Source organism: Mesocricetus auratus, unplaced genomic scaffold (genome assembly GCF_017639785.1).
Source record: "Mesocricetus auratus isolate SY011 unplaced genomic scaffold, BCM_Maur_2.0 Super-Scaffold_100023, whole genome shotgun sequence".
Classification (NCBI taxonomy): domain Eukaryota; kingdom Metazoa; phylum Chordata; class Mammalia; order Rodentia; family Cricetidae; genus Mesocricetus; species Mesocricetus auratus.
Genome location: NW_024429204.1, coordinates 5,490,641 through 5,515,575, shown reverse-complemented (window position 1 = coordinate 5,515,575; position 24,935 = coordinate 5,490,641). Strand labels below are relative to the sequence as shown.

General features: G+C 46.5%; 1 protein-coding gene across 3 annotated transcripts in view; it reads left to right on the top strand.

The window, feature by feature from the left end:
- The window catches only part of Dpys (dihydropyrimidinase), a 96,593-nt gene that overhangs the window by 5,448 nt on the left and 66,210 nt on the right, over positions 1-24,935 (top strand). For all 3 annotated transcript variants that reach the window (XM_040730468.1, XM_005072629.4, XM_013115285.3), the window contains exons 2-6: positions 8,373-8,531; positions 12,864-13,043; positions 15,209-15,398; positions 22,970-23,126; positions 24,108-24,249. In XM_040730468.1, the coding sequence (XP_040586402.1) occupies positions 8,373-8,531; positions 12,864-13,043; positions 15,209-15,398; positions 22,970-23,126; positions 24,108-24,249 (828 nt within the window). The remainder of the gene's footprint in view (positions 1-8,372; positions 8,532-12,863; positions 13,044-15,208; positions 15,399-22,969; positions 23,127-24,107; positions 24,250-24,935) is intronic.

Here is a 24,935-nt window from a genome sequence, read left to right as displayed (position 1 = left end):
TCTGAGGCCAGAACTGGCCTCCTTTTGCCGTTCAAACTCAAGTACACCCCTCCCCCATTTTCTTCCCCCTCCAGGATTTCTTCCTCGTTTCCTCAATGTTCAGGCAAACCAAGGTTCCTGTGGTTCTGTGGGGAAGACCTCCTTTACCATCTTGGGCTGTAACTGGGAACAGGAGAGTTAAAATGGCAAGAGTTAGTTTTGCCAGAGAAGACATTCTTCGCTTTAAGAATGTGTGTGCATGTAGGTGGGCGTTTGTGGAGGAGCCTCAGCGATTGCTTAGAACGTGGGCTTACATACCACCGGAAGAGAAGGAGAGGGGAAAGAGGCAGTGATGGAAACACAAAAGGCTCCCTTATAAGGGGCAGTTGGGGAGGAGGAAGGGTTACATGTATGGGAGAACAAATGAATTTTAAGGAGGAAAAATGGACCCTAAGGAAACAAGCGGGGTAAAGGACAGTTTGCCGTGGTGTCTGTTTAGGGCTTCTGGACCACAGTGATTGATGAGTCGTCAATGCCCGGATGCAGAACCGTAACGTGTAGTTTTCCCACCAGCCTGGTTCCAGAGCCACATCAGTCCCAAATAAACACACAGGAGGCTATATTAATTATGAAGCTGTTGGCCGTTTGCTTGTTTCTTACTGGCTATGTCTGACTTAAGTATTTAACCCATCTAAGTATTTCTCTTACCGGAGGAAGGGTCCGGACCTCTTACTTCTATGGTGGCTACATGATGCCTCCCTGTGTTTCTCTTTCCCAGAATCCTCCTCGACTCCTAGTTCCACCTATCTTGCTTCCCTATTGGCCAACAGTGCTTTATTGACATACACACAGGACTTCCCCATCACAGAACTCTTGAAGTGGGTATTTATAATAATTGGGTTCTTTGGGGGTGGCTCTACTTGGGTGGCAGAGGTGAGAGTGCAGAAAATACCTATCCTTAAATGTCTTTGGCTCACAGTAACTTTTTATGCCGCAGTGGCATATTTTCGACAGCTAACTAATATTAACAACTTCTTTAAATTATATTTGGAAATTATATTGGTTTAGGAAAACAGCAGTAGTAAGTTTTTCTCTTGGACCTATGATTTCTCCGGCCATGAATAAAATAGGCCATGGTGGGTTTGGTTTACAGTCCTAGGCATGAATCCTTTCCTGCTGACCTGGCCTTAAGTCCCATTAAACAGCAGTTGGTTAAGCCCAAGGCAAAAGTACCCCTATTACACCATCTTGTCTGCCCGATCATTCTCATGGTGGAGGTCCATTTATTTACGCCTGGGTAGGTCGACCAGTTGCTCTTCTCTGTTGGAGGCTTTCATAGAACCCTCTGATACTGTAAGAGAAAGTTTCTAAGGGGAGGTTTCCAGGCCAGTTCCAGCGTGATTCCTCCAAGCGCTGTACATAGTGTTTGGTGCCTTCAGCAATAGGGTCTCGCCTTGAAGTGCTGGGAGGCAACCAAGATAAGGGGGGATAGGCAGACAGTACTGTGGCTTCCTTAGAGACTGGTGCACACTGGTCTGGGAAACTTCATACGACACTGAGCATCCAGCCTTCGGATGTGCAGAGTCTACATTTCACATTCACACGGGAGGGTCTGGGACTAGGGATAGCCACACTTTGGGAAATGGAATTCCCTGCTGACCTGCAGCATGCATAGGTTTCCCAGTTTGCTCATCGTTCTCCTGTCTCAAAGCATTTGAGCAGCTTGGCCCCTCCCTTCCTTCTCCCTTAAACACTTGAGAGTGCGTTTATGAGCCAAGCTCTGTAACAGGCGCAAAGCAGACAGAAATGAAGCAACACCAATACATCTCAAGGATGGGGTCCGAGTTCCCTGGAGGATTCTAGACTGTGTCCGAGGCTAAGAATCAATCAGTAGGCAAGGTGGGGATGGGGAGAAAATGAATCGCATCTCTCTCTCTCTCTCTCTCTCTCTCTCTCTCTCTCTCTCTCTCTCTCTCTGAGGTGGAAAAGACTGAGCCTTGGAGAAGGAAAGACAGCACTGGTAGGGATGCATGAATATATTGGAAGGAGATGACAATAGAAACCTAGGGAAACAGGTAAGATGTGAGTCTCACCAGGACCTTTGGGGCTGTGTGAGAGCTGCTCTTTCTTCATTTTAAGAACACAGCAAAGTCAAGGAGATACTGGAAGCCCCAGTCTTGGGGGCAGGTGTATGCCAGGGAGACCCCCTTATCTTCCAATTGAGTGTCCATTGTCTTGAGACACTCCCAGGGGAAAGAATTCAAACCACTCACAGCCCACAGATTGCTCTTTTCCTTCCTCGTTCCTTTCCTCTCTTCCGTCTCTTTTACGACCTCATTTATCTAGTTACGCTAAGAAAGCATGGAAGGTGACATTGTAGAAGGTGGAAGGAACCCCGGAACTTACCAGGTAGCCTTGCGGGGGTTGTTAAGGGACTAGACTAAGAATATAAGGGAAAGGAATGGTAAGCCTCAAGTGAGACACTTAACTCGTCCAATGCGAAAGGCACAAATAATGTCCTCAACGTTTCAAACTTGCAGAGTTAGTGAGGCAAGCATGCACAGGATGGGGTTGGGACCTGAGATGAAGTTGTAAAATCTGTTTTTATACGTCTTCGTGACCGTTAGAAAGCTACCAGTTCAGCCCAGAGCTTTTCTCTCTAAGGCCCAACTGGACTGTGAGGCTTCTTTTTGTTGTATTTGGGTTACGCCGTAGATTTTAGTGAACCGGAGTCACACTCTTCAGGGTGAGCTTAGACATGGAAAATGGGTGACACCATAAAACAGAACGTGCTTTGGGGACGTTTCGGAAGTGTTTTACCACCTAATATATCCTTCAGTAAGAACTTGTGTTATGTGCCACTCTGCCCCACTGTGGGATAGTTTGTCTCTAGGTAAGTTCTATTGTATGTACACTAGAGACGTGGTAGGCACTTTTGTTCCCCAAACAGGGGTTTAGACAAATTGAAATGCTTTCATGGATAACCAGTCAGAGAAATCAGGAGCTGGGAGAACCCATTTACGAGCCAGGATTAGAAAAGGTTAAGGCATTTTGCTTGGCCAACTGACAAGTAAAGGAGCTGTCAATTCGGGAGTACATGCAAAAGAAATAAGTCACAGCAAGTAACCCTCTCCTCCTCGAGTCACTAGAGTCTCTCAAGTCATTCCCAGTCTGGAGGGAAGGAGGCAGGAGAGAGAGGAAAGCAGAGGAGGAGAAACAGAAGAGACTGTTCCTCGCTCTTCTCTTTCTTCCTTCTAGTTAACTAGAAGATGTGGCATTAGCCCCGGAAGTTGCGATCTGCTTTAGTTTTCCAAGCTTGCTGAGCCTTCGGGTTTCTAAGACCGTCACCCACAGCTGTGTCTACAATGTATATAACCCCGTCTATACACCTCTGTGTCATGGAAGTGCAAAAATGTTCTTTCTTAAGTCAGTTGGGCTTTTAGTAGAACATTCAGCAGACACTGAAAATAACGTTTGATTAGAGTTAAGCAGGAGCTGCCCTGTCATAGCACCCAGGAATCCCCACGGAAGACGTTTGTCTTGGCTGGGGCGTTGCTCTCATTTTCCTGATGCGTTTTGTAGAGTGTCACCTTGGCTTCTGTTCTTGGGCCCCTCTTGTCTCCCCCAGAGCCTCTCCAATGTCTTCTTCCCCTTTCTTTAGATGTAGCTTCTTTCTCTAGCATCTGTTTCCCTTTCTTTCTCCTGCCCAGGGCTCGTAGGCGTCATGTCTGCAATTATCATTGAGTGGACAGGTACCCAACCCCTCACGTTCAGGGCGCTCCATCTTGAACTGGTGCTTCTTCAAACTGCCCGGTGGTGCTCCTCCTCTGCCTGGCCAGTACGTATGTTCTGAGTGTCCCCATCTGTAGTGGCATCTTGCGTTGGCAGTGAACTTGTAGTAGTGGCCACACCCTTTGGGCGTGGTTTCAGGTGCAGACATGACCCGTTTAAGGGAGAGGAGCTGTGGGCGCGTGCTCTCTTGGGTCAGAAGGGCTGAGACTGCATCTTTTGAAGCATTAAGACCGTGGAGGTTACTTACTCTTATCTGTGTAAGTGCTTCCCCAGTAAAACACCTACTTATCATTTATCTTGGGCCTGGTGAACTCATTTAAACCCCGCCTTTGCCTGTCAAGTCCCATTTTGGCTCCCGTTTGCCTTCCACGAAACCATTGCCCTTCCGGACACTGCCATTCTGTATGGACCGCCTGGGTTCTGTCCTTGACCACGGCCTGATTGATGGGTTACTGACTCCTCCCAGGTGCCTTCCTCCGAGCCTCCCTTCTCACAGTCGGCTTTCCCCAGGAACACGCCTTCCGGAGCACGCTGCTTCTGCCAGGGGTTCTCATCTGCAGGCATTCTCTGCTCAGCCTCCTCTACTCTGTGGTGAGGTTCGCAAGGCCGAAGAGCTAGAGAGATGACTGAGAGACGCAGAGATCCAAGGCAGTTATTTCTGAACACACTGCAAGCATGCGCTGCGTGTTAGCTACCGGCATAATTATCAACAGTCTCCATGTGTACTTCCTACTCTTAATTTAAATCCAAACTCGCTCAGACCTCCAGTTTGAATCTCCCTCTCTGAATTCCCAGGAGCCTTTTCTGTTACTCTTCCAGACAATTTAGTAAACTTTTCTCACATTTGGGATTTTCTTTTTCTTTTCTTTTTTTTAAGTTTTTTTTTTCAAGACAGGGTTTCTCTGTGTAGCTTTTGGAGCCTGTCCTGGAACTCGCTCTGTAGACCAGGCTGGTCTTGAACTCACAGAGATCCGCCTGCCTCTGCCTCCTGGGTGCTGGGATTAAAGGCGTGCGCCGCCAACGCCCAGCTTGGGGTTTTCTGTAGTACTATTGATGATAGGAGTGGATCTGTTCCCTGTTATTCCAGAATATCGTGTTACGATAACTTACTTGTATTTCTGTCTCTCCTTCTAGATCAGTTCTCAACCTGTGTGTTGCAACCCCTTTGGCGACCCTTTATCTCCCACAATATTTACATTACGGTTGATAACAGTAGCAAAATTACAGCTATGAAGTAGCAATGGAAATAATTTCTTGTGGCTGGAGCTCACAACATGAGGAACTGTGTCAAGGGGTCACGGTGTTAAGCAGGTTGAGGACCACTGTTCTAGACTAGCCACACCCTGAGGGAGGAAGAGAGAATTCATGGCTGCTTGTGTGGCCCTTCCAGACTCCCTCCGTTCCATGAAATGGCTGTGTGTGGTGGCATCCCTTTATATATTGTTTTTTATTAGGAAATGATTCAGATACAATACAACTCAACCATTAACTGTGTGGTTCCATGGTTTCTGGGCATTTGACAGAGTCTCGGAGACATCACCAGTCTGTTTTGGAACTTTCCTGTCACCTCTGTCCCTCCACCTGCCCAATTGTATCTTAGGACCATCCTCCCCCCATCCACCTCCTTCAGCCGCAATCAACCTCCGCTCTGCTCTCTGTCCCCACAGACTTTTCCCCTCTGGAACATTTTCCACAAATTGTGCAATGTGTGCTCTTTCGTGGCTGGCTCCTTTCTGTTGGTGTCATGTTTTTTTTAGAGCTCATCTGTGTTGCAGCAAGAGTCACATTACTTTTTTAAAGTCAAATACTGGCCCATCGTTTATCAGCCAATGGGTATTTGGGAAGTTTCTACTGTGTTGACAGGAGTAGCAAATATGGACTTGACTCTTTGTGTGCAAGTCTTGGGGGAGACGTGTTTTCACTGATCTTGTCTATACACTGGTTTTCTAGGTCATGCTTGCTTGTGTTTAACTTTCTAAGAAACCGCAAAGTGTCTACAGCGCTATTACACATTTCCACCCCTGTAACCTAGGCTGTACGCCCTGATAATAAGTTTTAAAGGTTTCATGGTGGATGCGTGCTGAAACAATGCAGTAAAACAATTATTTACAAAACATTTGCGCTGCATGAGATAATGTGTGTAATCCAGGTGTATACCCAGGAGGGTGTGCCTGCAGTAAGTGTCATTATTATGCCATTGTATATAAAGGAATTGAGCACGTACTAATTTTCTTTAATCCACTAGGAGTGTTGGAACTAATTCCCCACATTCTGAGGGACCCCCATATCTAATTTCTGCGCATCTCACATGTGGTGTTTTTTTCTGTATCTGTAGTCTTAGAAAAGTTTTGTTCCCCCAACACTTTAATTAACCATTTTGTACTCGAAAAATGCACCCCATCCCCGAGGGACACTTTATTGTATTGGAAAGACACTTGAAAAAGGAAGAAGGTGACAAGATTAATCTCTATTCAAATAAAAATATGAAACCTGAATATTTTTTTGCCAAGTCTTGTCATTGCACCAATAGGAGTTTCTTAGGAAATGCAAATATGTATCTTCTGCACGAATAAGGACAATGTTATTTAAAGGTGGTAACAAATTGTAGAATCTTACATAAAAAAGTAAGGCGGTTAAAAGTAGAAAGAGGTGGAAATGCGCCCAGTGACTTAAGGAAGAATGAGAATATCACATAAAGCAAGAGGGAGGGCGAGAACAGAGTTGGTATTCCAGGCTCTGTGAGCTAGCCTTGGTTGCACCCGGGGTGGGGAAGGGGCAGGAGTGAGGTCTGAAAATCGCTGTCCCTCTTGGGCTACCACAGAGCCGCATGTCAGGACACGAGAAGTGATGCACGTAAGAAGTTGGACGGTTGCCTAACTCTAAGCAAACGGTGCAAGGCTCCAGATGGGTTATAGAGCAGTTTTCTCAGAGGCAACGGTGCGAATGCAGCGATTTACACACCTTTTCCGTGGTGAATCCCACCACTGCTGAGGGTTTAGATACAGGCATTGCTCTCTCTTCTCGGACAAAGACTTGAAGGACACAGGAGAAAATGGTGGGGAAACCTGGCTAGAGTATTCGTGCTGTGCTACAGAGCCCTCGAACCCCCCGAGCCCTGGCTCCAAACCATCGGGCCACCATTCTGCTCTGATTATGTTTGTTTTCTTCACTCGCATTGTTTGAGAACAGCGATTAAAAATACATTAACCACCTTGTGGCTTTCGTTTAAGCGGAATCTATTTAAATAACGAGTCGAAGGCGTTTGTTTTTTGTGATAGTTTTTTAAATTACCTGTAATGTAGCATAATGTGCATAATGTGCCGCCACCAGGTCTATCGAGGGTTGAGGAAGGACGCAGGGACTCGGGGACCAAGTTGATGAAGATTAAGCTTCATTCCAGAGGCAACAAGAGGCATTAGCTTTCTGCAATTTTCAGTTGGCACAGAGTAACCGTGTAGTTACCGAGTGTGTAGTGCCACCTGTGTAAACATTCTGTAGTGAGCAAAACAGGGCAATTAGCATATCCATTGCCTCGAACATTTAGCATCTTCTCTTCTAGTTAGCATGAAACAGGAAGTGCAGTTGTTAATGATGCTTGCTCTACTGTGCTACTAAAAACAGAAGGTATTCCCCTTGGCCTCTCTACCCTGCTATCAGAACCAGAGGGTGTTGCCCTTATCTAACTGTGGCTTTGTTCCTCCCCCTGTCCTTAGCCTTTTGAGCCCAGTGGCTCATTTGTGGATTGAAAATGCCATCTGCACTGAGGGTCTGTGGGTGGATATTTAGGGCAGATCTAGAGAAAGACCAACGAGGAACCAGTTAAAACAGTCAGTCAGAGATGAAAAGGCTCTGAGCGAAAACCAGTGCAGGTAGTGACCACAGATGTAAATCAAAGTAAGATAAACGTGTCCCCGGCCAATTTAGGGTTGCAGAGGCTTCAGCCCTGTAAGTTTTCCAGGGTTCTCTGAGTGGATCACAGGGCTGCCAGAGATGTAATTCCCTAAAACAGATTTCGAGGAAATGGGCTTTTACAGGAGCAGGTAACTGTTGTTGTTGGTGGTGGTTTTTCGAGACAAGGTTTCTCTGTATTGTTTTGGAGGCTGTCCTGGAACTCGCTCTGTAGACCAGGCTGGTCTTGAGCTCACAGAGATCCGCCTGCCTCTGCCTCCTGGGTGCTGGGATTAAAGGAATGCACCACCACCGCCCAGCTAGTTTTTGTTTTTAATGGCTTATATACTTTCTAGTCTTCCCCACCTGAGGCTTTCTGCTTACTGTTTTTTGGGCCCAGACTGGACACCCGCCACAGCAACCCTTCTGCTTCAACCACCCCGGGACTGGGATTGTGGGCATGAACCTGCCCTCCTGCCCATTTCAACTTTCCTTTACAGGAGTGTTTTCTTTTTCAGAAGCAGTCCCAGACGTTGTAAGGCTTTGAAATTCGGTTTCTGGGGAAGGTATCCGTGCCCCTCAAGTCCGTTTAAAAAAAAAGCAGTCTCTTTGGCATTTCCTGGGCCCATCAGATTGGTCCAGGGTTCACAGAGTGGCAGGTAATCTACCCAGAGATGGATGGCTCATTGGCCGGCACCCTCTTGTGATTCCAGGCTGCGTTGGCTGGCGGTACCACCATGATCATGGATTTCGCCATCCCGCAGAAAGGCAGCTCCCTGGTCGAGGCCTTCGAGACCTGGCGCAGCTGGGCAGACCCCAAAGTCTGCTGTGACTACAGCCTACACGTGGCAGTGACGTGGTGGAGTGACAAGGTGAGGCGGCTGGTGTGTTCTGGTGTGTTCCATTCAGTCCCCTTGTCCCTTGCTCTGAATGGGAGCCAGGAGCTGGCTATGTCAAATGGCAAACCCTGGTGATGTCCCTGCCTGGGGGCGACTTGGGGGAGTGGAGGACGAGTTTGTTGTTGTACTTCCTTCCAAATCTGTTGAATTCTGAGCACTGTGACAGATTACACTCAAAACACTGAGATGTAAAAACATCATGTAAAAAGCGCACGTTGAAAAATCCAACCTGCCATCCACAGTGGGGCCGGCCCGTGTTTAATCCAGGGACTGCTGATGTTTCCTCTAGCAGTCACGGTACCTATCCCTGTTACTCTCGCTCTTAGAAAATTTCAGTGTCTGAGAAAAACATCGGAGAAATTCTGAGTTTAAGAATTCATTCAAATTGGAGGCCTCCACTCCTATAGAAGGCAAGCTGGGGTCCTTCCCAAGGCCCCTTCCCAGCTGTGTCCAGGGGTGACTTGGACTCTCCCAACTCTAATCTGTCAATGCCACCTGAGAACCATTTACAACAGACCTCAAAACACCCTTCCGTGCCCGGTAATTATTTAGGCCATGAAAATGGTAAGATTCAGATAGAAAAGATGACTTTGAGAGCCGTTAAAATATGTTGGTCTCTCTACTGAAAATGTGTGTGTGTGTAAGATTTAAACCCCAACTCATTCTTCACATTAGACTTCATTCAGAAATTTTAGGGGCATGCGTGAAATACGGCAATGCTATTTTGAGTAGCTCACACACCCACCTCCCCTTCAAAACTTGTTCCAGACACCAAGTGAATATAAAACAAGAGTTTACAGAGCCGGGCCTTGGTGGCACACGCCTTTACTTCCAGCACTCGGGAGGCAGAGGCAGGCGGATCTTTGTGAGTTCGAGGCCAGCCTGGTCTACAGAGCGAGTTCCAGGACAGCCTCCAAAACAATACAGAGAAACCCTGTCTCGAAAAAAACCAAAACAACAACAACAAAAACCCAAGAGTTAACTCTGTAACGAGTAACCCAGCAAACATCATTTCAAGGGTCATAGTCCACCGGCCCAAGTTGACTTCTCTCCCCAAACAATGTTCTAATGGACGGGTTGCATCTATTTATAACTTTACAGGCAAACCCTTCCATCTGTCCCCCCTTTTCTTCCTTCCCCTTTCCTTTCCTCCCCGCTCCTATTTCTCAAGAGAGCAAAGACAAAGACAACAGCTTTCACCAGTCCTTTCCATACGTTAACAAGAGGAGAGATTCCCCCAAATACAGGATCTGTTGTGTTCCTATGGCCAAGTGCTCAGTGTAGCCTGGAGCAACAGAAATTTGTGGTCTCTCAGTATTGAGGGTTCGAAGCCTAAGGTATCTGGTGATTGGTTTGTCCTAAGGGCAAAAGGCTCCGCCCCGTGCTTTTCTAGAAGCTTCTAGCTCTCTGTGGTAATCTTCTGTGACCCTGGCCTTGAAGAAGGATTATCCTGACTTCTGCTTTCAGCTCCTTATACAACCCTGCATTTCCCGATCTTCTTTTCCAAGGCCTCCAGTCGTGGGGATTGGAGCACACATTGATGACATCATTGTAGCTAACCACACCTATGGTTTTTAGAACTTTAACATAAGGGTTAGGGGACACACAAGGCAATTTGCTAAACAGTTTTTTCATGTTATGAAGATTCTTTTTTTAAAAAAAATTATACATTCATTTGTTTTTACTTTTTAAAAGATTTATTAATTTATTATGAATACAGTGTTCTGCCTGCATATATTCCTGTAGGCCAGAAGAGGGCACCAGATTTCATTACAGATGGTTGTGAGCCACCATGTGGTTGCTGGGAATCGAACTCAGGACCTCTGGAAGAGCAGGGGCTGCTCTTAACCTCTGAGCCACCTTTCCAGCCCATGAAGATTCTTTGGAGTCTTTTTTTCCCTTTTATTGAAAATGTTTTTTTTTCTCACATAACATATCCTGATTATGATTTCCTGTCCCTCTGCTCCTCCCAGTCCCTCCCTCCCTCCCTCCCATATGACCCACCCCCTTTTCGTCTTTCATTAGGAAAGAACAGGTTTCTAAGAGATAATAATAAAACATACCAAAATAACGTCTAATAAAATCAAACAAAAACCATTGCATTGAAGTTGGACAACACACACCAAAACAAGGAAAAGAGCCCAAGAGAAGGCACAGGAACCAGAGACCCTCTCGTTTGCACACCCAGGAATCCCGTTAAAAAACACTAACCTGGAATGCAGAATGCAGACACAGAGGACACGGTACAGGCCCATGTGTGCCCCGGGTATGATGCCTCGGTCTTAGTGAGTTCATATGAGCTCTGCCTGTGTCGATTTGGAGGGCTTTGCTTTCTTGATGTCCCCGTATCCTCTGACTCTCACAGTCCTTACACCTCTTCTTCTGCTGGGTTCTCTGAGCCCTGAAGACAGGAATTTGATGGAACCATCCCATTTCAGGCTGTCTGTTCCAAGGTCAAGACATCTCACTCTCTGTGTGATGTCTGGCTGCTGCAGGAGGGAGCTTCCCTGATGACGGCTGAACAGTCATGTCTGTCTGTCTGAGTCAGGAAGGTCTGCCTGTAATAGCAGGCGAGAGTATGGACACTACCGTGTTTAATATGGAGAGGGGCTGACTCTGTAGTCACACGCTGGCCTTGAAACTGTCCTTCTGCCTGTGCCTCTGAGAGGCAAGACTACAGAGTGTGCCCGCGTGCTCAGCTTGGTGCTTTCCTGTTGCTCGTTTTTTGTTTCTTTGAGACAGTGTCTCTCTACATAGTCCTGGCTGTCCTGGAACTCATTATATAGACAAAGCTAACCTGGAGCTCCCGTAGATCCGCCTGCCTCTGCCTCCCAGGTGCTAGGGTTAAAGATGTGCACCATCACCGCCTGCATCTTAGTGCTTTTTAATGAGTAGAAAGCTAACCTTCTTTGTCTGTGTACTTACTCCAACTTGGCTAACAAGGTTTCTCTTTGGGGGTGGGGGAGTGTTCTCTTTTTCTGTTACGTTATGGGTATATACAGTTATCTGGGTAGTTTAAAAAGCAGTTTTTAAATATCCATCCCAAAGAAAGTCTCTTGCTAGACTCTTTTAGCAAAAATGTCCATTAAAAAAAAAACTCCATGGCTGGAACCAGACACTCCTCGTTGTACCTGGACTAGCATCTCTCCACATATTAGGCAACTAATGTTCTAAGAACTAGACCTATAGAGAAAGAAGACCTCACTAACCATCAGCCTGTGGATTTGAGAGTGAGTGAGTGTGTGTGTGTGTGTGAGAGAGAGAGAGAGAGAGAGAGAGAGAGAGAGAGAGAGAGAGAGAGAGAGAGAGAGAGCGTTCTGGCTGCCATAACAGTGTGGCTTAATAGAATTTACTTCCCTTTCTGGCTGGGGACAGCTGTCTTGTCACTTCATTCTCTCTGAGCTTCCCCTCTGTGCCAAGACATGGTACCCTACCCCATCCCATCTAGTCGGAAGAGACTCTATCAGCCATGAGCAGCACTCCTGCCCTGCTCGCTGTACTTTTGTGTGTGCGTGCATGCATGTGCAATGTGCATATGTGTGTTTCATATGTATATGCATGTATGTATGTGTGTGCATGTGTGCACATGTATGTTTGTATGTGTGTGTGTGTGTGTGTGTGTGTGTGTGTGTGTGTGTGTGTCCTATAGAATTTCAGACAACATTCCTTTGGAAGTCTTAATCCATTTTGACACTTGAATTTGGCCTTCAAGGTCCCTTACTGGGTGTTTTGATTTCGGCTTGCCTTTGATATCTGATAACTCTGAAGATTCCCCCAACCTCTGACTGCTCCAGAATCTTGCCAATAGTGACCTCTCCCCTCCCTGGTGTGCTGCAGGGACACAGCAGCACAACACTCAGGTTGTGCTTCCTCAGGCAAACCTGGGCCTGCCCACTACTTCCCTCAGAGAACACAGCCTATAGCTTTTAAATTGGAGCCTGAGCTCTTCGCACACGTAAGCTTTGATTCATGGTTGCTACTGTCGCTGCCGTGCGGTTTCACATTTTTCCCCCTCTAATTGGAAGATAGACGCAGAGAATTTTATATTCAAGAACGGTAATGAAGTGCTTTGGGGAACGCTGCTAACTCCCATGATTTAAGGCTATCACGGCAGCATTTTATCAGGTGAAACGGGGGCGTGACCTGGGAGCAAGTTTGTGGGTCTCGCTTCGTGTTTCTGAGGGAAGCTGTCACCCTTACGCTGCTCCTTTCTTTTCTGAATATAATCTTTGAGGGAATGGTGAAACTGCTGTTTAAAATAGTGAGGGGTGCGCTGTTGTGCCTGTCAACCTCTCCCCTTCCCAGGTAAAAGAAGAAATGAAAACCCTTGTCCAAGATAAAGGAGTTAACTCTTTCAAGATGTTTATGGCCTACAAAGGCGTGTATATGGTGCGAGACGAACAGATGTACGCAGCCTTCTCTCGGTGCAAGGAAATCGGAGCCATAGCTCAAGTGCACGCGGAGAATGGAGACCTGATTGCAGAGGTGAGCGTCCCTTTCCAACCTTGTACAGACAGGAGAGCAGCAGAAACTTGAAGCAAGGACGCTGGACCCTGAGAACGTAGACTGGGCACACGGGAGGGCAGAAACCAGGTCACGCGTTGTCTGTGTCGCAAAGGCACCTGACGTGGCTTTCTTGGTCACTGCCTTTGATTTTGCTCGCTGGGTCTACATGGTTGGGTGAAGAACTCTCCTTTTGCAACCAACTGTCTATATTCAGTTTTTATAACGTGCTGTTGCTTTCTGTATTGCTTACATATGTGTGTTCCCGCGTGAGTTCATGTGTGCCCTGTGCATGCAGTAGAGGTTAGGAGAAGTTGGATAGACTGGAACTGGAGTTACAGACAGTGGGGAGCTGCCGTGTGGGTGCTGGGAACCGAACCCGAGTCCTCCGGAAGAGCAGTCAGCACCCCTCGCTGCCGAGCCGTCTCTCCAGACCCCTGTAAATCATTTCCCTACATCCCTGGTTTGTGGTCCGAGTTTTCAGAGGCTTGGGCTGCTGGTACTGAACGCTAATGTGTGGGCATCAGCGTGGTCCTGATGAGGGAGCAGGTAGCGTTTAAAAGCCGTATGCTTCCCAGGTATTAAAATGTGCTCCGGGGAATCCAGAGATGTTTCTTTCTCGTGTTAGTTCCATTACTAATGCCCAAAGGGTACACCATCTGCAGGACTTAGAGAACTGTCTCCATACTCTTCCTGCTAGCTGATTTCTTTTCTTTCCCCGGGCTTGGCTCCCGTTAAAGTAAGTAAGATTGCATCTCAGTAGCCAGGACGCTGTGGGAAGAATGAGAAGGGAGTGTGAGCTATAGACTCAGACAGGCCAGAGTTTAAATTTGATGCTGTGACTTCCTCACTGTGTGACACGGGCAAGCGGAGTCATTCCTCTGAAACGTGACTTTTTGAGGAAGAAAAAGGAAGGAAGGAAGGAAGGAAGGAAGGAAGGAAGGAAACTTGAAAATAACAGATCTAATATTATTAGTGGATTGAGTTGGGAGAGGTGGAGACTACGATTCCATAGAAAAATAAAACTACTTGAGCAATGTATTACAACGACTCACCTCAGCAAGGGTCTGTTTTGTTTGACTGACTCTATTGAGTCTCAAGCACGGACAGTGTTGGGCAGTGCTTCTTATGGGATGTGAGAAGAAACTTTCTCATCTTTTTCAGGGGTGGGATAGGCAGACAGACAGACTGTGGAGACCCAAGGGCAACGAGACAGGATCTCCCAGTGACTGGGAACTCACCGATTAGGCCAGACTGGCCGACAGTGGGTCCCACGGTTCTGTCTGTCTCTGCCTCCCCGACATTACAATCGCACCCACCACCGCGTTTGGAGTCTTCACGTGGGTTCTGTGGGTTGAACTCAGGTTCTCACGGTTGCACAGCGAGTACTTTATCAACTGGCCAGGCTCCTCAGCTCCTCCTCCCCCTTCCCCCTTCCAATCAAAAGCAGCTGAAAGTAAAAGGATGCCTGTGTACTCCTAATGGACACGATCGGCACATGCGTGCTCTGCCCTACACACCTGTGGCTGACCTAAAAGTCTATCCGAACATTCAATGCGTGCTCTGCCCTACACACCTGTGGCTGACCTAAAAGTCTATCCGAACATTCAATTACCAAAAAACAATGGCATTGTTATTAGTAATCCTTCCTGCTACCTATTTTTACATTCTTGATGTCTTTTTTGTTTGTTTGCTTGCTTGTTTTTGTTTTGGGTTTTTTTTGAGAGTTAATTTTTTTATTTAAATTAGAAACAATCTTATTTTACATGTCAATCCCAGTTCCCTCCCCCCCCATCCTCCCCTGCCACCCACCAACACCCTCATCCCATCCCCCTTCTGCTCCCCAGGGAGGGTGAGGCCTTCCATGTTGGATCATCAAAGTCAGTCACATCATTTGGGGCAGAGCCTAGGTCCTCCTCCGTGTGTCTAAGCTGAGAGAGTATTCCTCTATGAGGAATGGGCTCCTAAAGTCCATCCGTACACTAGGGATAAACACTGATCCACTACCAGAGGCCCCATAGACTGCCCAGGCCTCCTCACTGACACCCCCGTTCAGGGATACCTGGTTCCGTCCTCTGCTGGTTTCTCAGATGTCCGCCTGGGGACCACGAGCTCCCCCTTGCTCAGGTCTCTTGCGGTCTTTTTAGGGAGCAAAGAAGATGCTGGCATTGGGGATAACAGGCCCGGAGGGGCATGAGCTGTGCCGTCCGGAAGCTGTGGAGGCAGAGGCAACTTTGAGGGCCATCACCATAGCCAGCGCGGTGAACTGCCCTCTCTACGTGGTGCACGTGATGAGCAAATCCGCAGCGAAGGTGGTAGCCCACGCGAGGAGAGAAGGTGAGCCCCACCCCCTGGGGCTGGCAGGACACCAGCGCCGCTTCCTTCCGGGTTACTTCTTCCTTCCGTATGCTCAGGATCGTCAAACTAGTCATAGTCTTCCTCTCAACGCCCTAAGCAGCCACTGTCTTTTTATTTTATTTTTATTTTTAACGTTATAGTGAATTTTAATTTTAAAGCTAGTTTTACAAGCGACTTCCAACATGTCTGGATCATCTCGCTGCTCACCCTGCTAACTCCAGACCGGGCCGAGGCAGAGTTCGTGTCCAAGAGCTTGTTTTTGAACTGAATCAATTTGTCTGACAGCGCCTTGGATGCTGGGTCAATTGAAGCAGTCACATGCACCCCCACCCCAAAACATCTTAATGATTACGGGTTTAAAGGTTATTTTTTAACTTAAATTGATTGTTGCCTCAGTTCTCTGGTTCAGTCTGAATATAGGTCATGCAAGAGAAAGAAAATTTGGCCGGGCGTCGTGGCGCACACCTTTGATTCTAGCACTCGGGAAGCAGAGCCTGGTGGACCTCTGTGAGTTCGAGGCCAGTCTGGTCTACAGAGCGAGTTCCAGGACAGCCTCCAAAACAATACAGAGAAACCCTGTCTTGAAAAAATTTTTAAAAAAAATAGGTTTTTGTGAACCATATGGACGTTTAAAATGTAACCCACCGTATTCTATGTTAGGAATGAGGTCTCACTACCAATACTGCTCCGTCCCTCTCCCGCCCCTCACCAAAACCAAAGAGAAAGTAGCAGAAAAACCCAAGCTGCAGTTATAGCTTTTCACCACCAGATGGTGATGCTGTCAGCTCTGTGGAATGGCTTTTCTGTGTCACACCAGGTACATGATGTTAGACCAGAGTAAACACAGAGATCTGCAGAAATGCCGATCTTTTTGTTGTTGTTGTGTTTGTTTTGCTTTATTTTGTTTTGTTTCTGATACAGGGTTTCTCTGTAGCCTTGGAGTCTGTCCTGGAACTCGCCCTGTAGACCAGGCTGGCCTCGAACTCACAGAGATCTGCCTGCATCTGCCTCCTGAGTGCTGGGATTGAAGGCGTGTGCCACCACCGCTCATCCAGAAAAGTCAATCTTATCCTAGCCTGATTTTGAAAGTTCAGGCAGGAAGCTGTTTCTTGGTGGTGCGTTCTTGTTCTATCGGTGGACAAAATTCAATTAGGAGCCAGTTATAAAGATCTAGGTGCCAAAGACAACTATTAGTCTTAATCAAAGGGCATTTTGATTTTATTTTAAATCGGTTTTAAATACAATTTTACTTCCTGAATGTGGGAGCTGCTTATCATTTTACATTAGTCCAAGTTTCAAAATTATATGCAAAAAAATTGTTCAAAGAAGTTTAATTCCTTGTAGCTCTTTGTCATTGCCCATAAGAAAATTTTTGTACACTTATTTCAGGCCCAAATGGACAGTTTCTCTTTAAAAAGTAAAATTACCTATATGTTTCTGTTTCTCTTCTTTCCTTCATAAGAAAACAACAACAAAAAAATAATAACAACAACAAAAAACATGCTAGTATTTTCCCCTTGTTGTTGTTGTTGTTTTTTTCTGTTAGAAATATGTCCTCGAGGCTAGCCCTCAGAGGTTGGGTTTTCATCATTTCCATTTGTAGATCGAGAATATGCCGCTGAGTTTACTCAGATAATCCTCCCCTGGTGGTCTGTTGTGGCTTCGGCTCTTACAAACGACCACCACCGTGGTGGTCTCCTGCAGAGACTGTTCAGTGTTTGCAGAAGGTGTGAGGCTTTTCTGTCCCCTCTGTAAGAAACTGCCACAAGCTTAGTGACTTAAATCTGTTATCTTACCCTTCTACAGGACAGAGTACCCTGGAGTCTGGAGAGCCCCGCCCCTTCCTCCTCTAGAGGATAGAGAGCCCCGCTCCTTCCTTGCCTCTCCCAGCAACAGAGCCTGCTCAGGTTTCTCAGCTCCTGGCTCCCACTTCCCAGAATGTTTAAGGCCGACCGTGCTGCATTGAGCATTGCTCACGCCATCCTATTCTGGATGGCCTCTTGTCTTTCTCCTCCACCTTAAGGCTCTTTGTGGGGCATTGAACCAACGCCATTAGTTGAGAATGATCTCCCCACCCCAAGGCTCTTAACCGTGCCTCTAAGGTCCCTTTTACTACATTAGGTAACATACGAACAAACTATGGATTGGCGCGTGACCATCTTTATGGTCCCATTGTGCGCCTAACGTAAAGAAAGGATCGTCTAGAAGTGGGATTGCTGGTTCAAAGATTAAATGGGCATGTATTTTTGCAAACCTGTAAACAGTACCCTTGTATGCAATTGTCATAGAGAGTAGAGCTCCAGAATGATTCAGCATGAGCAGACCCATCCTGTGAGTGTTACTCCTCCTGGCAAGGGGAGAGGGGAGGGCGTGTGATGGAGGAGCCAGAAGGAAAAGGAGAGGGACTAGCAGACCCAAACACCCCCCATGGTGACTGCATCAGCAAACACAAGGGCAGATTCTTAAAGTGCTAATGGCTAGGAGCCCGTGGACCTCACTGACCTTCCGTGAAGGATTCGCTTACCTTATGTAACTCATCATCTTCTAACAACATTTCTCAACAGCAAAGTACAATAGAGACCCGCTGTTTGTAACCTTATTTAAAGAAGAAGGAACTTATTCTTACGAGTTTATAATGTGAAAATATATAAATGCTTTTACAACCTGCTTCTTCCTTCCTGGGCTAACAATAGGTCTCAGAATGCGGTACTAGTGTTGTCTAGGAGCAACATGCAGAGCCTGGGCGCCCATCCCAGACCCTCTGGACCTAATGTGTATGCCTTGTAATGCTTATTAAAGTCAGAATGCAAGCACAAAGGTTATCCGATCACTTATGGCCTCTATGGTCACTTAGGGGTACAATGATGTTAAATTTAACTTTCTACCTCAACTGCTAAATGTATACCCAGAAGGAATGGGCTGTGATCATAACAGCTAACACAATATGTGCCTCACAGAGTAGGGTTCTAAGGTTTTTTTTAATCACTAGGTCTAGAGGTCCAGTCCAAGTCCACCAACCCAAAGCCAAACCTTCTCACTTTATGAAAGAACATGGTCTAGATCTGGGGTGGGTACACACTGTGTTTTATTATTAATTGGTTGGACATTTAAAATAATGAACTGGTTTGGGGGCTTTACAATTATGTTTAAAAAATGTCATATCATTATCTTAGCACTTTGGAAGAATAGGGGCTGGAGAGATGGCTCAGAGGTTAAGAGCACTGGCTGCTCTTCCAGAGGACCTGAGTTCAGTTCCCAGCACCCACATGGTGGCTCACAACCATCTACAATGAGATCTGGTGCCCTCACAGTCATGATGGACTGAACCTCTGAATTATAAACAAAGCACAACAACTAAATGTTCTCTTCGTAAGAGTTGCTGTGGTCAGGGTGTGTCTTCACAGCAATAAAAACCCAAACTAAGAGCCGGGCGGTGGTGGCGCACACCTTTAATCCCAGCACTCGGGAGGCAGAGGCAGGCGGATCTCTGTGAGTTCGAGGCTGGGCTGGACCGATAGCCTCCGAAACAATACAGAGAAACCCTGTCTCGTAAAAAAACAAAAACAAAAACAAAAAACCCAAACTAAGACAGTCACAAATTACTTATTTGACAGAGCGATTTCATTCTGGTACTGTTACCAATGCCACACAACTGTTTGCTTTTTCTCTCTAACCAGTTTACTATCTGGAATAGTCTCATTTCCCCCCCCCCCATCCTAGGGATATATAAATTTCATTAAACCCACATTGGATCATAAGCATTGAATAATTCCCCTTCATGTTTAGGGCATAGTTTAATCTGAAGGCTGATTTTTGATTCTGAAGTTTTTTCTTCTGTTATTTCTTCCCTATTTATTTTCTCGGTTTGCTTATTTACTTTCCCTGGGATCAACTCCACCAACATCTTCATTGCCTTCCACTTTTTTCTTCTGCTTTAAAAAATATCTTGGTTTTGCTTTTATTTTACAAAATGTTTTCCTTTGCTTTCTCTGTCCTGAGAAAACTGAGATGAAGAACATTGATTCATCACATGCTAAAACATACAACATCAGGATTTGAACTCACATCTGCACAAACTGTTCTACTACCCTGCCTCTGTTTAATTTTCTCTTCAAGTATTTTCTTCTTCCTAAAGAAAAACGATTTTGAGCCGGGCGGTGGTGGTGCACGCCTTTAATCCCAGCACTCGGGAGGCAGAGGCAGGCGGATCTCTGTGAGTTCGAGGCCAGCCTGGTCTATAAGAGCTAGTTCCAGGACAGGCTCCAAAGCCACAGAGAAACCCTGTCTTGAAAAACCAAAAAAAAAAAAAAAATATGATTTTGAGTCAGTGCAGCTCAACAGGCCTTCACCCTATTACTTAGTAGGGCATTTGCTTTGAAAAGCGTAGCTATCTTTGGACTTCGTAGTCAATGCATTCTCCTCAACACCCGCACGGCCTCTCCTCACCTTTTAACTTCCTTCTGTAGACCTCAGGGTGCAAGGCTCCATGCAGGTTAGCAGCGTGCGCTCCGTCACTTCCCTCCCTTAAAACTGTCCAGTGACTGAGAGTCCCACTGGCTTAACTTGCTTCATGACCCCGAAATCTCTAGAGCCTTTCAGAGATGCAGTTAAGCGGGAGGTTGCAACGGGACGATAGAGTCTTCATAGATTTGGTTTCATGCCAAAGGACAGAAAAAGACTATGGAGACTCTCTGTGGATAGGGAAGGCACAGCCTATCAAGAGGAAACCGGTGATGGAGAGTTATTGGAGCCATCTGCTTGCAAGCACAATCAGAAGACAGAAGATGGACTCGGAGCTGTTCACAGCCGCCTGCAATGCAGAGTGAAGGAAACCAGGAAGGGAAGTGGGCTAATTGCTTGGTCACATTCACAGACAGCTTGTGGGGGACTGAAGATATTTAAAAACTGTATGCTCTTCACTAAGGAATAGAAACGAGAGACGCTTTCCTTAGGAACGATGTGTCCATGGTCCTGTATCACAGGAGGAAGGCTTTCATTCTGGTGAGGCCACTGCCCACGAGTGTATCTCTGGCAAATCAGTCAGTCTCAGAGAGTATCAATGTCTTCATTTATCAAACCAGCCTGAGGTGTTGCTGTGAGGCCAAGTCAGGTCACGGGCAAGAGTTTTGAAAGTCACGCATACCACACCTAGGCTAGTGACTTCCCATGCCTTGTTTTTAGCTCAAACCTATCAGGACTCATAATTAGGTTGGACGTTGTAGTTTGATTCTCCAATTTCTGAACTACCAGATTCATTGGTTTTCTTCTCCTTTATACTTCTTTTTGTGAGTTCTGGTCTTTTCAAACTTGTGGAAGGGAGCAACGAGGCATTTGGAATTTTTATTTTTAATTTTTTTATGTTCATACATATGTAATGAGAATAAAGATGAAAATAGACCCCTTAATGAAGAGCTTGTGTACACTAAAAAAAAAAACTAGCCTGTCACATCTGAAAGGAGCTTAGCCCTTCTGAGGAAATTACCCATCATCTGCTTTCAGAGGAACCTGGCGGACTCTGACAGACAGTGGCATTTAATTTTTTCCCAAGAGCTATTAAGATGGGAGAAGTCAGGGAGCCATGCTCCGGTACCATCTTGTTGTGCCGACTGATTGAACTGAACACGTGACAAGGACCTTTCCTTGAGGATGAAGCATCGTGGAAAATCCTGAGGCGGCACCTCATGAAGCGACTGCCAATCAAGTCAGAGTCGCCTCGTCCCAGCAACTGGGAGAAGAGACCCCGGGACAGCCAAGTTCTCTTCGGAGTACAAACGGAGCTTGCGTGGCCTCTCACAATAGCGACTGCTACCTCTTAGTTCACTCTACACGACTGCTGTTTGTCCCGCATGCCCCTGAGAGATGCTAAAGTCATTTCTCTCTTCTGGAGTTCAGGGCAGTGTGGACCTGGAGGGGGCGTGGGCGTGGGTGTGTCGAAGAAGCAAAGCCTAGGAGCAGTGTCTGGGTTCCTGGGGGCGGGGGGTTGGATCACTTTCGCAGGCCGGCGAGTGGAACTTGGTTACTTAAGAAGTCAAATCCCTAGGCTTTAGCAAGCCTCGCTTTTTACGGTTTCTCTGTTTCCTAGGCTAACTGGAGGAAGAGGGTAGTTTGGAGGAGGCATGGATCTGTGAGATAATAGGGTGCTTCGTTTCCATTTAGAAGATTTGGGCAGCTGGTGGTCATCCACTGTGTGTAACTCCCTAAGGAAATCAGTTACCTTCGGTCACGTATCTGGATTGTAACTAAAAATTATCATCTGATTAACCAGAGTGAGCTCATTTGGCATGCTGCAATCTCCTCACCATGTTTCTCTCTGTCTCTGCTCTCTGTCTCTGTCTCTGTCTCTGTCTCTGTCTCTCTCTCTGTCTCTCTCTCTCTCTGTCTCTCTCTCTCTGTCTCTCTCTCTCTTTTTGATTACTTGCGTGTGATGAGGTTGCTGCCAGTGAATCTATTATTCTGACAAATGCTAATCAGATAGGAGCCTGATTTTAAATTCAAATTCATTGTGCGCTATTAAGTTTTCTGACACTGTGTGCTTTGGATGGCCTGGTTTGCACGCATATTTCGGGCCACAATTTTATTATCTGAGTGTTCCTTTATTGAATATAGGTCTTCAGAGAAAGTTCCTGTAGAGGGTGTTAAAAGGTTACCAATTAATCTGTGGCAGAGATACACCATGGTTGGAGCCTGATGGATTCATTAATGGTATAGAGTTGAAGCCACTGACACAAAATTGATGTATTCAGTTCCTGCCTGGTCCACACCACATATGTATGGTGTATATAAAGTAGCTGCAGAGAGATAGGGCCAGGGAGTGGTAGCGCACGCCTTTAATCCCAGCCCTCAGGAGGTACAGGCAGGAGGACCTCTGTGAGTTCGAGACCAGCCTGGTCTACAAGAGCGAGCTCCAGGACAGCCTCCAAAGCCACAGAGAAACCCTATCTCAAAAAAAAAAAAAAGAAAACTAAAAAAGTAGCTGCAGAGAAATTACATAACCCTGTAGATTTATCTTTAATCGAGACACTGAAAGCACTTACCCAATAGAATTTTTCAAATCGCACTATCAGGTCGCATTGTAGCCCCTGGCATCCTCTGGGTTATGCTTCAATAACAGTGGAGCCAAATATAGGAGGCTCTCACAGCTAGAGGTTTACTTCCTCTTTTCCTTCGTGTCCACGACCATCATGGGTTGGCTCTATCTCCGCTAGATAGCCTCTTCCTCTCTGTGATGCTCCCAGAGTGATGACAGAAGAAAAAGAGATAGCAGAATCTGAGACGGTTGTAATAGCCTAGGCTTGGAGGCAGAACATGTCATTTTTGATTAATCTAATTGATCGAAACAAAGCAAGTAGCCAGCTTGATGTCAAGTGGCTAGGACATTGAACACAGTCAAGGCTCAATAATTATCAGTCATTAGCTATTGAGTCCTGGTCACAAAATGGTTAAGCTATAGCATCATCCCCTATTGGGACAGAGATGGCAATCTCTGTGTTTGTCCAGTGGTTTCCTTAAAAGTGCATTAAGGGGCTGAGTCCTGCCTTTGGACATTCCAGGAAAGGTGGTCTACGGAGAACCGATCGCGGCAGGTCTTGGCACTGACGGCACGCACCACTGGAGTAAGGAATGGCACCATGCAGCCCACCATGTAATGGGTCCTCCACTGAGACCCGATCCTTCAACACCTGGCTTCCTCATGAATCTGTTGGCTAAGTAATAACTTTTCAGATGACTGTAACGTGTTTGGGTGAAAGATAACCCTTTACAAGTCTCATCTTTGGGTAGAGGAGAATTGTTCCTATACCTACAGTTTTTGTGGACCCTTCTGGTCTTCTGGGGAGCACAAAACGCTGGACTTATCATGCTCTAAGATGATATGATCTAAGGACTAAGTTGTTGTTCAGATAATAGCCCTTTCTAGTCATTCTGAACATTCTACCATGCCCCCATTCACACGTCCCCAAACTTGAGTTAATGGGGAGCTTTACACCACACACACACACACACACACACACACACACACACACCAAAAGTTGTTCTCTTTTCTAACTTCCTTCCTCCCCCACCCTTCTGTATCCCAGAAAGTATTTTTGTCCCTGGTGACACAGCTGTTCTTAGCACCTGTGTTCAAAGTGTATGGACATCTGGCCATGGGTTGATCTGGAGGACAAGCCTCCATTGTCATAGGTCACCATGATGATATTATGCATGACATTTTACACACACACACACACACACACACACACACACACACACACACACACACACAGAAACTTCTACCTACATTGCTCCTAGCACCCCTGTTAACATTGTCAGGTCCATGCAACCATAATCGACAAGCTCGCCACGGACTCATGTCTTGGTCAGAGTCCAGCATTCACCCTGTCATCTCACAGATCATTCCTTCCTCCAACTAGTCACCTTCCTCCATCTAGCCTGGGAAACTTACAAAACAGGAAAAGACATGCTTGCTGGGGGGGGATTCTGCATCGTAATCCTTATGATGTGTTCTGGAAAAGTGTTTCCAACGATGAACACAGAGGAGAGGCAAGATATGCACCCAGAAAGTCTACCCGTGCCTCCTCCCATTGCAGGCAGACAGAGGCTAAGAGACACCAAGGAGTTTCCTCTACACCTGCTGTCTCCTCGCCTCCTCATTGGTCTCTCTCTCTCTCTCTCTTTCATTCTTTACAGTGGCGATCTGACCACAACAGGGAGTGACAACTGCACCTTCAACACCTGCCAAAAAGCTCTGGGCAAAGACGACTTCACTAAGATTCCCAACGGGGTGAACGGTGTTGAGGACCGGATGTCGGTGATATGGGAAAAGGGCGTGGTGAGTTCCGCACAAAATCATGTCGTCCGGGGACCCCAAGCCCTCATAGGAAGCCCCTCCCCCGCCTCACCTCTCAGGATAAACTGGGAGTCACACAGTCGCTGTCAACCCCATCCCTTCCCACCCTCCAGGGCACTGTCAGTAAACAGTGGGCTTTTCCCACTGGGCCCAGATAGGGTTATTCTTCACGTGTCATTAATGTAAATATTTGAAAGGATGAAGAGCAATATATGAAGGATATTAAATTTTCTGTCTGAAATTATATAGATACTGAAATCTATGGGCAAAGCGATTTTTAAAACTAGCAATAAGAGAGAATGAAGAAAACTTTTCCCCCCAGGATGGAGTAGAGCCCCACAGACAGATTGTGTGTTAGTTAAGCTGTCTCTACTGGTGACATGTGTAGTCTTATAGGTCTACAGAAAGACTAGGTAGACCCCCAGGCTCCCACTGCCATGCTTTTCAAAGACCCCTCTCCTAGATGACACGTCAATCAGTTAATCATATCTCACACTGGAGAATTCTCTTTGGTGAGTTTCTCCTACATTTGCTGCCGTTTCTAGTTCTCATTGTCCTTACGCAGGGTGTCTCGCCGAGACGAGACACGGTGACCAAAGCAAGCTGGGGAGGAGGGGGTTGATTCAGCTCACATTTCCACGTCGCAGTCCGTCACTGAAGGAACTCAA